The sequence below is a fragment of the Bubalus bubalis genome, chromosome 13 (genome assembly GCF_019923935.1).
Source record: "Bubalus bubalis isolate 160015118507 breed Murrah chromosome 13, NDDB_SH_1, whole genome shotgun sequence".
Classification (NCBI taxonomy): domain Eukaryota; kingdom Metazoa; phylum Chordata; class Mammalia; order Artiodactyla; family Bovidae; genus Bubalus; species Bubalus bubalis.
The window spans coordinates 61372395-61389583 of NC_059169.1; the positions used below are offsets into that span (position 1 = coordinate 61372395).

Genomic DNA, 17189 nt, shown 5'->3' on the forward strand with positions numbered 1-17189 from the left:
TGCCAATTAAAACTTGGTAGAGACAACAGATACTAATGAGAGACAACTGCAGTTCTTCATAATGAGTACTGAACTATGACTCCTTTTAAGCGTTGAATTTAGAATGTTCTTTTTAATGGACTAGCTCTTCATGAAAAATTTATCATCTAATCATCTACTGATCTTGAGAGGTTTCATCTGAGGCTCTTTGGCTTGAGTAAGAATAAAAATTTACCCTCTTACCCCCAGATTATGTTTTATATTAGAAAATTGTTAATAAAAGCAAGTAGGTAGTTATGGTTCTGACATGCTTAAAACCTCTAGACCTTATTTAGGTACATTCTTATAACTGAAGTGGATAACAGATTTTGTTCGTTTGTTTATTCTTGAACATATATATATATATATATATACACATACACATACACACACACACTAATAATGTATACTAAGTTTTATATTTGAAATCGTGGCTTTTATTCCTAGTCTGAATTGGACAAACCAAGAAGCCGGAAAAAGACACCTGTAACAGATTCAGAAGAGAAATTAGGCATGGATGACCTTTCCAAGTTGGTACAGGAACAGAAACCTAAAGGCAGTCAGCGTGGACGAAAGAGAGGCCATACAGCTTCAGAGTCAGACGAACAGCAGTGGCCTGAGGAAAAGAGGCTCAAAGAAGATATACTAGAAAATGAGGATGAACAGAACAGTCCACCAAAAAAAGGTAAACGAGGCCGACCACCAAAACCTCTTGGTGGGGGTACACCCAAAGAAGAGCCAACGATGAAAACATCCAAAAAAGGAAGCAAAAAAAAACCTGGACCTTCAGCAGCAGAAGAGGAAGAGGAAGAAGAAAGACAAAGTGGAAACACAGAGCAGAAGTCAAAAAGTAAACAGCACCGGACTTCAAGGAGAGCACAGCAGAGGTAAGTGTGTGCAACTCTGAACTGCATGCATCCGTTATTGTACTGTAAATCATAACTTGGTGCTGTCTGCATCCGGGTCTTCCCCAGAGCAGAGCAGAGTCTCCTGACACTAGTGCAGCTGAACCCACACAGTCCACACCACAGAAAGGACGAGGAGGACCGTCAAAAACACCGTCACCATCAAAACCCCCCAAAAAGGTGTAAGTTGTAAATAATATTAAGTTTCAAACCAGTTTCAAATTATTTTGCAAGAGTTCATAAATTTCTAAGTATAGCAATACATAGTGAAAGTGTTAGTTGCTCAGTCGTGTCCAACTCTTTGTGACCCCCTGGACTGTAGCCCACCAGGCTCCCTTGTCCATTCTCCAGGGAAGAATTCTCCAGGCAAGAATACTGGAGTGAGTTGCCATTCCCTTCTCCAGGAGATCTTCCTGACCCAAGAATCGAACCAGATCTCCTGCACTGCAGGCAGATTCTTTACTGTCTGAGCCACCCATATATTTAGCCTAGTATACTAGGTAAGATAAAATTTTTGTAAACTTACCTAGGTGATTGATATCCCAATCATCCTTTGGTGACATTTGTACATTTTTATAGGTTTTAGACAAATGGTTATAAATACCAAATAGTCTATTATTTCCAGTACACACTTTTTGGTACCTAAAGAGACGATGGCGTATCTTTAAATAATCACAGCATAGATCACATTTTCTTGTTACTCCACACCACAGGTTTTCCATCTTTCCTCAGCAGCTTTAAAAAAATAGCTTATACACTTTTGCTTTCATTCTTTGATCAGTGTAGGAAAGTCATTTTTCCTAAGTATATTGGTGGAAATTATCACATAGTGATCTCAAGCTTTTGATGTCTTGATATTGTTTGTTTTCTAATCAAATTAACACATCTGTATCTACATATAGGTAGTTTTGGATGATCACACAAGTACACGTTTATAGGAGAGTTACAGTAACAAATCTATGTCCAAGATTATTAAAGTGGCAGGGGCATCAATGTTGTAATTTGTAAATTTGGCACTTTCTTTCTCATTTAAAGCAAAAACAGAGTAGAATGTTGTCTGTTAGAAATTTTACAGTTTTTCTGAAAGTAATCCCATACTTCAGTGGCTTGACTTTTCAGAGTTGCCAGCACACCTTGGTTAAACACTCAGTTCATAGTTTTTCCTGTTCCTATGTATTCCATAGGAAAAGTTACCAAGTATCTAGCTAGTACTTCCCACCTTTTTCCATTTAATTTTCCTTCATGTAAAAAGTAAAGGTAAGTACATTTTTGTGGCAGCTTTATAAATGTGTTTGTGTTCAACCATGGAAAAAAATGATTGTTTAAAAAAAAAAAATTCCTAAGATAGCTTAAATTTCGATGATTAATTTTATAACAAAATAATAGGGTGAATATCTTTCATGTTTGTAACTTTAATTTGTTTATATTTGGGCATCATAAAATGAAGGGCTTGTATGATTATCATGTTATCTTGTAAAATGACACAAGTTCTCCTCATGGGAATATTTTAAACGAAGCAAGTATTTTCTTGTTAAAAAAATCAACACAGAGAGAGTGTCTATGATCCTGTCTTAACAGCCTAACTTATTTTTACTGGAAAGCCCCTCTTTAGAGGTAGTGTGATCACATATGTTACGATTTGCTTGTTTTCTTGTTCTGATCTTAGTGGAATTGAGCAAGATTGTATTATTTTCCCTGTATTTTCTTCTGTTAATTCTGAAAAACTGAATCAAGTAAGTAAATTTGAGTAAATTGGCTTGAGTACAGATTAAACAGTATATATATTCAATTGCTTATAGAAATGATTAGGAAATTCTAAATTAAATACCAACAGATATATATGTTTAATTAAATGGTGGTATCTGTTACATATTTTTGAGTATCTTCTATGTATCAGAGAGTATTAGGTGCTAAGGAATATAGTGACAGAAAACAGACATCCTTATAGTACTTACCATCTAAAAGGGGATGTAGTTATTAAATAATCACACATGAATGTGAAATAATAAGTTGTGAAATGTACCTTGGAGGACAAAGTTAGGGTGCTGTAAGAGAGTGTAATGAGAGGGCTGGGGAACTGGGGAAGTTTTCTCTTTGGAAAGTTGATTCCTTGAGAACAAATTGATTTCTCAAGTTGATTCCTTGAGAACAGTAGGAGTTAGACTTCTAGAGAGTAGGGAGAGGAACATTTCAGGTGGAGGGGACCCTGTTTTGGAAGGTTCTGAAGTGGGAAAAATCTTGACAAATTCAGAGAGCCGAAGGAAGGCAAAGTTTTTGCTGTATTGTAGTTTCAGAGGATTGGGGTATAGAAAAAGATGAGAACTGACAAGTAGGCAAGGCCAGTCTAAAGGTCCTTATGTACTTATCAAGGAGGTTAATGCAGTTACTCTCAGTATAGTAGGGGCCTCTCTCAGGGGTGTTGACATCAGCTGTTTTACATTTTTAAAAGATTACTTAGAGGCAAAAGATGAGAATGGTTTAGAAATATGTATGATGTAACAGTGAAGATGGAGAGAAGTGAATGGATTTGAGATTTCTTTACAAGTAGAATCTTTAGGTCAGACGCAGAATTGCACGCTATTAAGGAAGACTCTAAATTTTCTGGTTTGAGTGACTCAGTAGACATAGATGCCTTTTACAGACTTGGGAAAGATAAAAGGAAGAGTAGACTTTGGGTTATATTTTAAAATCCTTTATGGCGTTGGTTTCAGTCACCCTGACTTTTGTTATTTGTTATCTACCAAATAACAGTACAATCTAGGGTTAAGTACTGGTTTAGGGTTTAGAATGTAAGAAAAATATTTCTTGGCTTACAGGGTAATTCAGGGTAAAAATGATAATAAAGGAAAGTTTATGAAGTATTTAAAGCATTTCCTCTTATGAAGTAAACTACCACTTAAAGATCACAATGCTCATTTTATTTTACCTGTGTTTTACTCTAGCCGTGTAGGACGCTCTAAACAAGCAGCTACTAAAGAAAATGACTCAAGTGAAGAAATAGATGTGTTTCAGGGTAGCTCTCCTGTCAATGATGAAAATCCACAGGAAGAAACAGAAGAAGAGGAAGTCTCTACAGTAAATGTATGTGTTTTTTAAAGTGCCATGTGTGATAGTATGGAATGTATTCAGTAGAATTAGAGTTGATAAGTGGTCAGATTCTTTGAGCACTTGCCGTTACTTAATAATTCTGAATATATATGTATTTTTTCATTTGTTTGTAGTGTGTTAGTTCATCTATCAGCTTAGATTGTGGAGAAAATATCATTTATGAAAACCTGAAACCAAGTGAGGACGTAGCCTAGTGAGAGTGTAAATGTCCAGTGTACAACTGAATACAGAGAAGAGCAAGTGGTAGTCTCAGGACGACACCGCATGCACTTAAGTTTTCCCAGTATCTGTTATATATACTCTTGGTAATATTTCGTGTAAGTTTTTTGTTTGAGTTTCTCAGTAGCAACTAGAAGTTAGTCAGTCATGTAGAATAAAGTCATGTCTTCAAATAAAATTAGCGTTTGGAATTCATAAAAATTGGCAATAGACCTTTCTTTCACAAAAGTAGGAATGTGATGCCTCCTAAGCTTGGGGCTGGTGCACTGGGAGGACCCAGAGGGATGGTGTGGGGAGGGAGGAGGGAGGAGGGTTCAGGATGGGGAACACATGTATACCTGTGGCGGATTCATTTTGATATTTGGCAAAACTAATACAATTATGTAAAGTTTAAAAAATAAAATAAAATTTAAATAAATAAATAAATAAATAAATAAAATAAAATAATGAATGACTTTGCCTGTCACATCTCCGATTTTTCTCTTTGGAAGAAATATAATTGATGCATCTAAGTAAGAGCTGCATATTGCTAATATTCATGCCGAATCTGTGGATCAGCTCAGCTAGTTGCAGTTTTTTGTTTGAGAAACGTGTGTCCTGTGATCAAGCCCCAGAGTTGACCCCTGCCTCTCTGTCTTATTTAATATAATCAGCACCTCTGTCTGCATCAGGATTCATTTATCTGAATTAGTTGAAGACCAGAGGAAAAAAATATGTTGAATTATGGTCTCAAACTAGTTTGGCTTGTAAAGGGTTTTTATGGGGGGAAGGTATAAAAATAAGGCTGATGAGTACATAGTAACTGATGGCTTCATTAAAGGAAAACTAAACTATAAGTTTGTGTTCCTCTTGATAATACTAAACTTATTTTATCTGAAATTTTATGTACTTGCCACATTTTTTATATGTTTTTGATAGTGGTTATGATCCAAACTCAATAGGTAATTTCTGAGAAAGGTAGCTATAAGCCTAAATTCATACCCTTTACTACAGACACATAAATAACAAGGTGATATTTGTCATTGTTTTTTGCTGTTGACGTTGACTTCTGTTCATTTCTCTTTAAAATTATTAAACAGAAAAGTAAAATATTTTCTCTTTTGCTAATCCTGGGAAAGGCTATTCATGAGCATTCATGTATGTAATGCTAAGACAGAAAGTTAATGTAGGAGAAAGATTTTAAGAAAGGACTATCAGGAACATGTTAAGAATAATAATTGGTTATAAAACAATGGTAATTACACCTGTTGATGTTTCTTTCAAGGTGCGGCGGCGAGGTTCTAAAAGAGAAAGGCGATGAACAGATGCCGTTAATAACTTTCTGTGTGAGAGCTTTGGAAAAAATGGTTGTCAAGCTTCAGGCTGAGTAAAGCCTTGGCTGCACAAAATGGGACTGCTGAAGAGTGGACAGTTGGACCTTACTCTGATGACCTCATGTGTCTGTGGTCACACACTTTAGCCATGCGCATGGTGACAACATTGACTGTGGAGTCTTGTGAAAGAGTCTAATGTGTGATGGCTATGTAGACATAAACTAAAGAAGAAACTTGTAAATATATTTTTCTTTCTTTCTTTTTTTTAATGTTTCTGACTTCTAAAGTGCTTGTATAGCTTTTATCTGCGGCTTTAAACTGACAGTGCCCAGCTGTGTATTGGATCTATTGATTTGAAAAGAGTTCGTTAGGATAGATCTTAAGCAGTAATCTGTCAGTGTATGTATTTGTATTCTCTGCAATTTACTGTGAAAAAAATTTTTTTTCAACAAATGGTGTCATTTTCTTGATGTCACTGTTTGTTGGAGAGTTGAAATGCTCTCTTTCCCGTACGTCTCTTAGCTGGTGTTTACTCCCAGGCATCCTTAATCTGCAGAGGTGCTAAGTGGTCTGCCATCACACCTGAATCATGCCTCTGATGGGAGGACGCCGCACAAATGGTGAAACAGTCCTGAAGTTGTTTGATTATTTTACACCTCAGTATTGGTCCCAGAATTTTCTGGCCTGTCATGCAATGAAAATTTTAAAAAGAGAGAGATTTAAAATATTTTAATTTTAAAGAGTGTGTTATTAAAATAATGTACTGAATTCTTTATCCCGTTTTATCATCCCTTTTCAGTTTTTATTAATCTACTGTATCAATAAAATTCTGTAATTTGAATTAGTTTCTGATAGTCTAGAATGTTATTGTGTATAGATACTTCCTCTTGAACGTTATGTTCAGAAAATGCAAATTATTACACTATAATATAAAATCTGATATATACACATTAGAAATGTTTCGTTTCTCCATAACAGTGTAAAGTTAATCAGAAGAAAAAAATTTTATTGATGCAGTGTGTCTTTATAAAGCTGTTCTTGAAAGCAAGTGTTTTGTATTTTATAGTGAGTTGCATGTTTATGAAAAAGTGCTGAAAATGGGATGTGCTCTTTTCTGTAAATTCATATTTAGCCATAGTATATGATAGATTGCCCCATAACATAGTTTTTCATCAAGAGTTTATTATTGTACTTTATTTTGGAGCCAAAAATTGTTTTTGGGGGGGAGGGGCAGGGTGGGAGTGATATATCCAACTATATGAGCTACTGTAGGTACCACAGGCTTATGAACTTTGAATGAAATTCCACTTGTCCAGATTGAGAGAAGTGGAAATTTATTTGCGTTTAGAGCATATCTTTCTTCTTTTCTTTGTTGTAATCTACAAAATATAGAAACAAAGGCAGTATCCTTTATACAGTTTTGTGAACTGTATTTTCAACCAAAACATATAGGGTATGACTTAATGCTTACCTACATTCATTTTAGTATTTCAGGTGCTGTTCTTTCATTTTTTTCATGGTTCCCATCAGAAAAGAAAATCGTATTCTAACTTATTTATCACAGTGAATAATGGAGCATTTTCATTTAAATATACCATTATGTTTAAGGTATATTTCCAAGATTGGTTATAATAGATGGGGGATATAATAAAGAAACTACTATTTTGGAAAATGAGGTTTACTGTTTTCTGGTGTATACTCACAATTGATGTGATTATTTTTCTTTTAAAAATTTCTTCATGTTTATGAAAGGGCCTTTTATTTAAAAAAAAAGTTTTGAATTGTGTCTTAATCTCTCAATATTTAACTGTTCTTCATTTACAACAGTTACTGACACCAGTGATAATGGGAGGCTGCTATGTATCAAGGCAGCTAATGTTGGACCAATATACAGCTGGTTTTTAAACGTGTCATTAGCTCGATTCTCCCAAACACGCTATTTCTATTTCAGCAGTACAATGGCATGTTTTTAAATCGATAAAATAAAGAATAAGGGATAGCTTTGTATTTTTGTCTTTGACTAAATTGCACCAGAAATGTTTATGAAAGTATATCCTTAAGACCATTTTATAAAACATAGTGAAAAAATGATTGTGGAGGATTTTTATTTGCACGATCATAGTTAACCAAATTTCATTGCACATTTAATTCTGTACATTAGTTCACACAAAATGCTCATTGTAGATTTTGTTCAATGCCAATGAGTCTGTGATTTTATAACTTGTCTGTTCACTTTTTGGGAGGATTACAATGTAAATTTTCCATTTTTCTGTAGAAAAATAGGTGCAATAATGATCAAAGTTTTGATGTCCTGAGTAATCTTAGGGGATTATCTTATTATTATGTTTAAACTTAACATTTCATGTACTAACATTTGGAGAGCCACATACTATAACTAAAGTAAAATTAAGTATGTGTAAAACATTAATTGCTAACAGTGGTTAGCAAACTCTTCAGTGATAATGTTCATTTTGAAAATATGTACTGTATAAAATTAAGAAAATATTTAACTCATTGTAACAAGTTCCACTATGAAAATCTTACGATTCTTCAGTGAGGTTATCTTGCTGCACTCTGTAGCAAATCCGTTTAATCTACATTATAATAAAATTTCTTGCTGCAGTGCAACAGGAAGCTTTTTCAGTGATCTCCACTGTATATGTAAATTACAAATGTGGCTGTAAAACTTGTTCCAGGCATTAAAGGTTAAATTACATTCTGTATTTTCTTACAACTTGTTAAGTTTGATTTTTAAGATTTCCTTTTGCCCACTTAAAGAATGTCAGGAATTTAAGAATTTGTTTAACTTAGGCATATGTCCCCTACCATATAGTATTATGTCACCATAATGAACAATTGGTATTTAGGTAGATAACCAATTTTCAGACACATTTTTGGATTTTCTGTGAAGTTGAATAAACATGGAAGCTAATATATAATTGTATTATTTTATTTATGTGAATCTATATACATTTATATTTAAATGTTTACTAAGTGGAGGAGGTCATATTTTAATGATTTTTACTTTTGGAGCCTTTGGTTCATGAAGAGAAAAGTGTATTTCCTAGTAACATTTTTCAAACTTTTTGTTTGAACTTCTCATGCAAAATCTTGGCCGACAGAGATTTACTAAGTATTATGTAAATGATTGCATAACTGAAGAAAAGAAATGTATCAACTTCAAAAGTAAGCACCAAGAAATGTAGTGGCAGTTTTGTTAATGTGTTCAGCAAATGTTTATTGAATTCCTACTATGTGCTAGGCTGGCTACAGAGGACAAGTGTGATCAGGATAGTGAGTCTCTGCCCTTGCGGAGCTCACGTCCTCCACAGAGAGGTGGGGGAATACGGAGAACAATAAGCAGTACTTAATGTCATATCATGTGGTGGAAAGTGTGGAGATAGAAAAGGACAGATTGGAGAGAGAGTAGAAATGATTGGAGGAGAAGCTGTTTTATACACTTGGAAGCTATGCTATTCAGTGCAATTTAGGATCATTACATTTTTATGCTGAAGTTGACACTTTTATAATTATAAAATGTCACTTGTTGTCTGTATGAATACATCATGCTGGCTTTGATAATCGATACAGCCATTACCAGTTTTGTTGTAACTGTTCTTTGCATGACAGAACTTCTGTCCTGTTGTTTTCAACCTGTTTGTGTCCTTATGTTTAAAAGCGTGTATTATGTAGACATTTTATCCTTTGGTCTTGTTCTTTTATCCAATCTTAGAATCTTTGTTTTTTAATTAGAGTGTTTAGGCTACTTATTTTTGGTTTAATCACTGATATGCTAGCTTTTTTTGGTATTTTCTTTTTTTGCCATTTTTTTCTTCATTCCTTTATGTTCTCCTTTTCCTGCCTTCTTTTGGCTCAGTAAAGTACTTCTTGCTATATTCTCTCTTTTACTAGCTTTTTAGTTATACCTGATTGTGTTATTATTTCAGTGGCTAACCTGCAGATTACAATATCTATATTTTACTTATTATAGTCTACCCTATATTAATGTTTTTATAACCTTATGAACAATGCAAGAAATTGAAAACAATTCAACTTCATTTGCTGTGCCTCTACTTTTTGTTCTTTTTTTTTTTTTAATACATCTTTTGGTTTTAAATGTCAGAATATCAGTGCTTTCAATAATCAGTGTTCTTACTTGTTTACCCATAATTTTCTCTTTGCCTTTTTTTTTTCATTTGGATAGTTCTGTGCTTTCACTTATTTCATTTTCCTTTGGCCTGAAGAACTTTTGGTATTGCTTATGGTGCAGGTTGGGGGCAGTTAATTCATTCAGCTTTTCTTTGTTTGTTTGAAAGGTCTTAATCACACCTTCGTTATTGAAGGGTATTTTCCCTGGATGTGGAATTCCCAGATGGGCAGTTTTATTTGGCAGCTTAAAGATTAGCATTCTCTTGTCCTCTCATTTCTGTATTTTTTGTTGGGAAGTCAGCTTAAAACCCTTTTGCTCTTTGTAGGTAACATGTCTGTCTTTTCTGGCTGCTTTTAGAATTTTCTCTTTGTCTTTGTATTTAGCAGTTTGACTTTGCTGAGTGGTTTTCATTTTATTTGTCATGCTTGGGGTTTCCTGAGCTTTTGAAGCTGTGGATTGATGTGTTCCATCAGTTTTGAAAGATAACCCTCACAAATTACTTCTACTCTATTATCACTCCTCTCTTTCTGACACTCCGGTTATAAATACGGCTTCCCTGATAGCTCAGTTGGTAAAGAATCCACCTGCAATGTGGGAGACCTGGGTTCAATCCTTGGGTTGGAAAGATCTCCTGGAGAAGGGAAAGGCTACCCACTCCAGTATTCTGGCCTGGAGAATCCCGTGGACTTATCCCATGGGTTGCAAAGAGTCAGACATGACTGAACGACTTTCACTTCACTTTCATTTTCCCTGTTCTTTCTACTTGTTTTTCTCTCTGTGCTTCACTGTTTTGAATATTTTCTATTAACCCATCTTCAGATTTATCAAGTCTGTCTCCTGCCCCATCCAGTCTTCTATGTAACCCACCCGATTAGTTGATTTCAAACATTATACTTTTTAGTTTTAGAATGTCCAGTTATATTTTATAGATTTCATTTCTCTGTTGAATGTCTCTTTTTATGCTTTTCTCTCATTTATAAAAATATGCAACTGGCAGAGATTGGAATTATATAACTAACTCTTCATCATCTGTGGACCTGATACTATTGCCTAATTATTTTTTTCTTCATTATCAGCCACATTTTTTCTGGTCACATTCCTTTCTCTCACCTTACAGGGCTTTTAATTTTTTTCTGTATTGCAGGAGAATGTGCATAAAAGAACTGAAGGATTGAAGTTGATGTGATTTCCCCCCCCTACCCCCACCCCCCCAGGAGAGAATTTGCTTTGTTTTCTGTTAGGCAATTGATTACCTCAATCCATGGAATTGGGCTTGGGTTGCAGCTTATGTTAGACTCAAACTTGTTTCAAAAGTCTTGGGACTTGTGTTTTGTGAAGGCCTTTCCCTTTAGCACAGCAAGACTATAATTTCATTCAGCTTTTCCCTCCAGCCCAGACTCTCAACAGGAGGGTAGTTCTACAAAGGATCATCAAAGAAGGTTCTCTGAGAAGGTGACATCTGATTGTGGGCTTTGATGAAGTGAGGGAATCGAACCAAACCATATGAGGGGAAAAAGAGTATTATAGGCAGAGGGAAGAGTTACGTACAAAAAGTCCTTAGGGGAGAATGAGCACATTAGGGATTTCAAGAAGGCTGTGTTTCTGAAGTGAAAGTGACCAACGGATAAAAGGGCTGGAGGGAAAGTCAGAAGCCAGCAAAGAGCTAGACCATACCTGTGTACTCTTGGGAGTTTTGCTCAGAGTTTGATGGGAATCCATTGTCTTTGATGAGTAGGAGAATGGCAAGGTCTGAATCTGCTTTTATTTATTTTTTAATTAAAAATAAAAAGATGTTGGACTGAACATGTCTAAAACTGAATGCATAACCTTTCCTTCCGGGATCTAGTCGTCTTCATACATCTGAAAGTAGAGCTAGCATTCAGCTAGTAACACAAATCAGAAACCTAGAAATTTCCCTCTTCCTCCTCCTTGTCCTTATGCTTATATTCTCATCTGTCACTTAAGTCCTGTTGATTTTCCTTTCTGATTGCTCCTGGAATTTTTCTACTTTAAGTTCTCATGTCTTTGCCTCCAAACTTGTCTGTCACATTTGCTCTTGCCTGAGCTCAAATTGATGTTCACAGTGTAGCCAGACCATTGTGAAATAGAGTGATCCTTTCAGCAGCAGCAGGAACAACAGATCTTGCAGTATAAACCCTACAACCCCTTAACACTCCACTGTTGCCTTTAGGATAATGCGCCCTACACAGCTTTGCATCTTTGGTCACTCCTGTCTAGCCAGACCTGTCTTCTTAGTCTGTGTCAGCCACGGTGTTCCCTTACACCTAGTTGCCAGAGGTACAAGCTATTGGGGTGCATATAAAGGGATATGGACATTCAAAAGATAAAGTATAGTCTGTTCTTTGTGCCTGAAGCCCTCTTCCTTTTTCTGCTGCATCTAGTTGTCTCATACTCACACAACAAGAATTTTCCCCGAGTAAGCTGTTGTAGGTTTCTGTGATGAGGACAAACCCTACTGTTGTATGTCCTGTTAGTTTACTTCTTTATAGAGCCTCTTAGCCCAGTTGGTATTTGGATGGTCTTACTGCCTCCAACATTGTAAGTTACATGAAGACAGAGATGGGGTTTCTGTTCACCAGTTTTATCTCCAGCACGCAGCACAGTGCCTTGTACTTAGTAGTCAAGAACACTCTTTGAATAAATCTAAATTTACCTTATTAAAATGTAGATAAATAACATGACAAATTATTTTAAGATGAAGTCAGATAATTTATTGTGCCAGATAGCCTTACTAAAGTCTTTCCATGTACTAGTTCACGTAGCCCGCCCTCTCTGTAGCTCAGTGTGGTAGTGGATGGTATGCTCCTTAACAGATGAGGGAACTTGAGGGTCAGAGAGTGGTTTACTCAAGATTCCTCATCTTGGAAGTGATACCAGAGGGGTTGATCACATCTGTTTTACTCCAGAAATGTGCTGTCTTTCTGCTATCTCAGATATTAATGATCAAACCAATTGATGGAATAAATGTTAATATGTCTTAAAGAAGTCATGATACAGTTCTCAAATTATGTTGGAATTTCCCAGTCAAGGAAATACTGGGCCACATTTTATTGGATAACCTATTACTATATCTCCCATTGAGAAATGTATATTTTTAACATTTTACAAAGCAACCTAGACTTGCCCAAAGGTCACAGGGTAGAGCCAGTCAGAGTTGATGGTCTGAAGTGATCCTTATGCTGCTCATTTGGACTAGAATTCAAATACTAATAACTTACTGAAACCAATACTGCTTGCTTTTTACTGAAAGCATATACGATGCTTCAGACTGAGATCCTAGAAAGTGATGGATAAAAATGTAAGTTTTATTTACGTGACAGCTTCCATTCTTGAATAGATGGGTTTAACTGGGTTCACTAGATAGTCTTCTGCACCCCCTGGGGGCCTATAGGTATCATGAATAAAAATCCTGGAGAGGAAATGATCCTGTTCACCCCTTATAGATGGTATGTGAATGTTTGGAGGGTGCTGCACACTAAAAGTGTTCATTTGGGACGTGAGATCAACTTGGCTCAAGAGAGCTTTCTGAGTTGTGGTTGGGTAGTGGGGAGATAACCTGTGCAAAAGTAGCTTGGGAGAACATGATGTGGGGCTTTGAATTACAAAGCCAGTTCAGGGAGCTACCCATGACTTTTTAGAGCAAAAGAAGCTATTAAACTATTAATGTTAGGACTTTTAATGCAACAGCTTTAGAAGGATGTGTAATACAGTTTAACGGGCTATAAATAGGGAGTCCAATTAGTTAACTCTTAGCTTAGTAGTTTGCTCTGAAGAAGCAATTACCTTGTCAGTAAGCCTCAGACTGTTCATAATTAGTAATTGTTAGATGAGTTCTGTAGTTTCATTAGTCAGATAAAGACAGTGTTCACAGTAACCAACAGCCAGTTGAACATCTTTTTTGATTTGAAACCTTAACACATGTACTTCCTAAATATTTTACCAGAGAAAGGAGGTGGAAACACAAATTCAGAGCAAAAATATGAAAAGTACCCTTCACCTGATCAGGATTTCAGTTACACTTCCTCATGCATACCTGTATTGCTTTTGTTTTTATGTAAGTGGGACCATGCTATGCCCTTCTACAATTTTTTCCTCTACTTATAAAGCTATCAGCACATATGGGTTTATTGCACATTTTTAACAGCTGCATAAAATTCATTGTGTAGTTATGCCATGATTTATTTAATCAATGTTCTATTGATGGGCATTTGAGTTATTTACATTTTTCACTGTTACAAATGAGGCAGTAAATGATCTTTGCTGTTTGTCTTTGTGTTGAAGTGCCAGATTTCCTGTAAGAAATAGATTCCCATGTAGAGGATTGTGGAGTTCCTTGAAATTTTAAGTTTTGCCAAATTGCTTTCCCCAAAGTCTACCAGTTAATGCTGGTTTTAACTTCTGTCAGCTGATAAAAATTACTTTGTTTCCATTTGCATTTCTCTAATTAGAAATGAAAGACCATTGTCACATACGTTTTCTTTTTGATTGGCTCTTTCTAGTCTATGAACTACTTGTTTGTATTTGCCTGTTTTTCTATTTAACTGTTCCTTTTTATCGTTGTTGTTACTCATCTCTGGGCAAAAAGGGAGGAGGTAGGGATGGGTTATGGACTTTAGCTATACCGAGTTACATTTTGTTATAAAAAGTACTGTAGGTTTTGGCTTATATAATAATGTGAGTTTACTTTTTATTCCATGAGCTCTGTACATATTCTCACATTATTCACTTGCTTGTTAGATCTGTGGAAGTTACCTTCTGGTGACTCACTTATCTTAAGCTTTTTTTTTTAACTGTATCACACAGGTTGTGGGACCTTAGTTCCCTGACGGAGGATTCAATCCAGGCCATGGTTGTGAAAGCATTTGAATCCTAACCACTGGACTGCCAGGGAATCCCCAGTTGATGTCTTCTGTCATCATTTCTGTAATAATTTGGGAGTTTTTCCTCTTCATGAGCTCAAATCTGTCAGTATTTTTCACTGTGGCCTTGGAGTTTTGTGCTATCTACAAGATTTTTTAAAATACTTGTCTGCTTTCTAATATGTATACTTTTTTTTTTTTAACATTAAATCATTTACCCCATCTGGGGACTACTTTTGTATATTGTGTGTGATTGTGTTCTAACTTTATTTTCTCCTAAGTGTGTGGTTGCTTTTCTTAATACAGTTTATTGCATAATTTCTTTTATCTCCACTGGTTTGAAATGCCACAGGTATCATGAACTATATATCTTTGTCTACCTGGATATGATTTTGGGCTCATGTGTCATTGATTTCTTTGTCTTTGCCTATAACCAACATATAATGTAGTTACTATACCCATATGATAAGGTTTTATATTTAGTCTGAGACATTTCCCTAAAATGTAATTTTAACAGTGTCTTATTGTTCTTGGCTATTCTGGTTATTTTCTATTACTCAGAATATCAACATCTTTACAATATTGAGTCTGCCCACTGAGATAGATTTTTTAAAAGTCCTTCCTTTCAATATAATTTTACTATTTTCTTTATAAGAATAGGCTTTGCATTTTAAAACATATATTTTACAGGGTTTTTTTGTCATTGCTAACGTTTTTGTTATTCTGTTTTCTAACTGGTTATACCTCTTGTGTTATGTTTTCAGCCACTTTGCTGAACTTTTACTAGTTGTAAGAGTCTTTCAGTTAAGTCTCTTGGATTCGTTAGGTGACACTGTCTGCAAACAGTTTTGTCAGTATTTCAGATTGTTCTGATACTTACATCATGTTTTTCTGGTCTAATTGTGTTTGTTGGTTGGCATCCCCAGAGCATTGTTAAATAGAAAGCATCCTGTCTTTTGCAGTTTAAGAAAGTTTCTATTTCTGTCTAATCGGGGTTATTAAAAAATAAAATCTGGAATGTGTGTTGAATTCCATGTTTGCATGTCAGTTTATGTTTTTTTTAATATTTAATTATCAGTGTAATGAATTATATTAATAGATTTCATAAATAGAATCACTCTTGGTTGCTTTGGCAGGATTAACCCAACTTGGTCATCCTACTAGATGCCAGTGTTTTACTCAGTATCCTTATGTTCATGTCGAGTATTGAGATTGTAATTCTCTTTGTTGTGTTCTCCTTACTCCAGTATTGGTGTGAAGGGTTTTGCTAGCCTTTAAAATGAGTTGGAAAGCTGTCTCTTATTTTTCTATAAAACAATTTATATAATGTAGGAATTATCTACTTCCTGAAATCTTCATAAAGCTCACATTTTACATTGTACTTGGTGCCTTTTAAAATTTTACTTTTTCACTTTTCCAGTAAAAAAGATTTTCAGCATCTGGGAAATAATAGAGCAGACCATCATGATCTCATTCTCCAAATATAAAAGATGTTAATATTCACTGTATTTGTTTCAGTTCTCAGTATCTCCTCCCACCCCCAACACACACACACACACACACACACGTTCTCTGCTCTTGATGTGAGTGAGCAGTAAAATCTCTCAGGAATGTTTAGCAAGCAATGTTTATTTACTGTATTTTAAGAGTAAGCTCACTATGCAAAAGATGCATTCCTAATTTTTTTTTAAAGAAGAAATAAAATACTAAAAGATATAGTTAAAACTTATAACCTTTTTTCATTCTTCCCCTTTTCTTCACTGCTGCTGCTAAGTCGCTTCAGTCGTGTCCAACTCTGTGCAACCCCATGGACGGCAGCCCACCAGGCTCCCCCGTCCCTGGGATTCTCCAGGCAAGAACACTGGAGTGGGTTGCCATTTCCTTCTCCAGTGCATGAAAGTGAAAAGTGAAAGTGAAGTTGCTCAGTCATGTCCGATTCTTAGCGACCCCATGGACTGCAGCCCACCAGGCTCCTCTGTCCATGGGATTTTCCATGCAAGAGTACTGAAGTGGGGTGCCATTGCCTTCACTAGGAGATAAATATCCTGATATTAATGTGTATCATTTACATTCATGTTTTCATCCTTGTTTTACATATGTATATTTTTTTTAATGCATAGGTCTATTTTGTATATTTTTAAACTTTATGGGGAAATGCATTGTATCTATAATTTTGAAACCTATTTTTCACCCAATACTGTGTCTTTGAGGAATAGGTATAGCCATGCTTATTACATGTTGTTGTATTTTTTCATGATTCAACATCTCTGAAATTAGGATGCTTCTTAAATCATGATGTCAGATTTGATGAAGTCCAAAATTAATTCCTTGTAATTGCTTTTGTGAGGCATTCTATTGTTTGACTATATACCACAGTTAATCCATTTTTATAGCGCCAATAATCATTTTTCATATTTTTATCCTTGTTATCAGATTGTTTACACTTTCACTATTACAAACCAGGGCCAAAGTGAACAACCTGTCTCATAGACAATTATTTTGAATGGAAATGTTAAACTTAATGAATATGCTTCATTAAAGCACGAGGTTGTTTTACTTTATAGTCCCACCAGCAGTGCATAAGAGCTTTTGTTTG

The 17189-nt window shown here is 35.3% G+C and overlaps 1 protein-coding gene across 3 annotated transcripts in view; it reads left to right on the top strand.

Moving 5' to 3' along the window:
* Positions 1-8286, top strand: part of PDS5B (PDS5 cohesin associated factor B) — a 182073-nt gene extending 173787 nt beyond the window's left edge. For 2 of the 3 annotated variants that reach the window (XM_044927352.2, XM_044927353.2), the window contains exons 32-34: positions 466-905; positions 3866-4004; positions 5515-8286. In XM_044927352.2, the coding sequence (XP_044783287.1) occupies positions 466-905; positions 3866-4004; positions 5515-5550 (615 nt within the window). In that variant the 3' untranslated portion in view covers positions 5551-8286. Of the gene's footprint in view, positions 1-465; positions 906-997; positions 1106-3865; positions 4005-5514 lie in introns of all 3 variants that reach the window. The other variant, XM_044927354.2, reaches the window with a different exon arrangement.
* The last annotated feature ends 8903 nt before the right edge of the window (positions 8287-17189 follow it).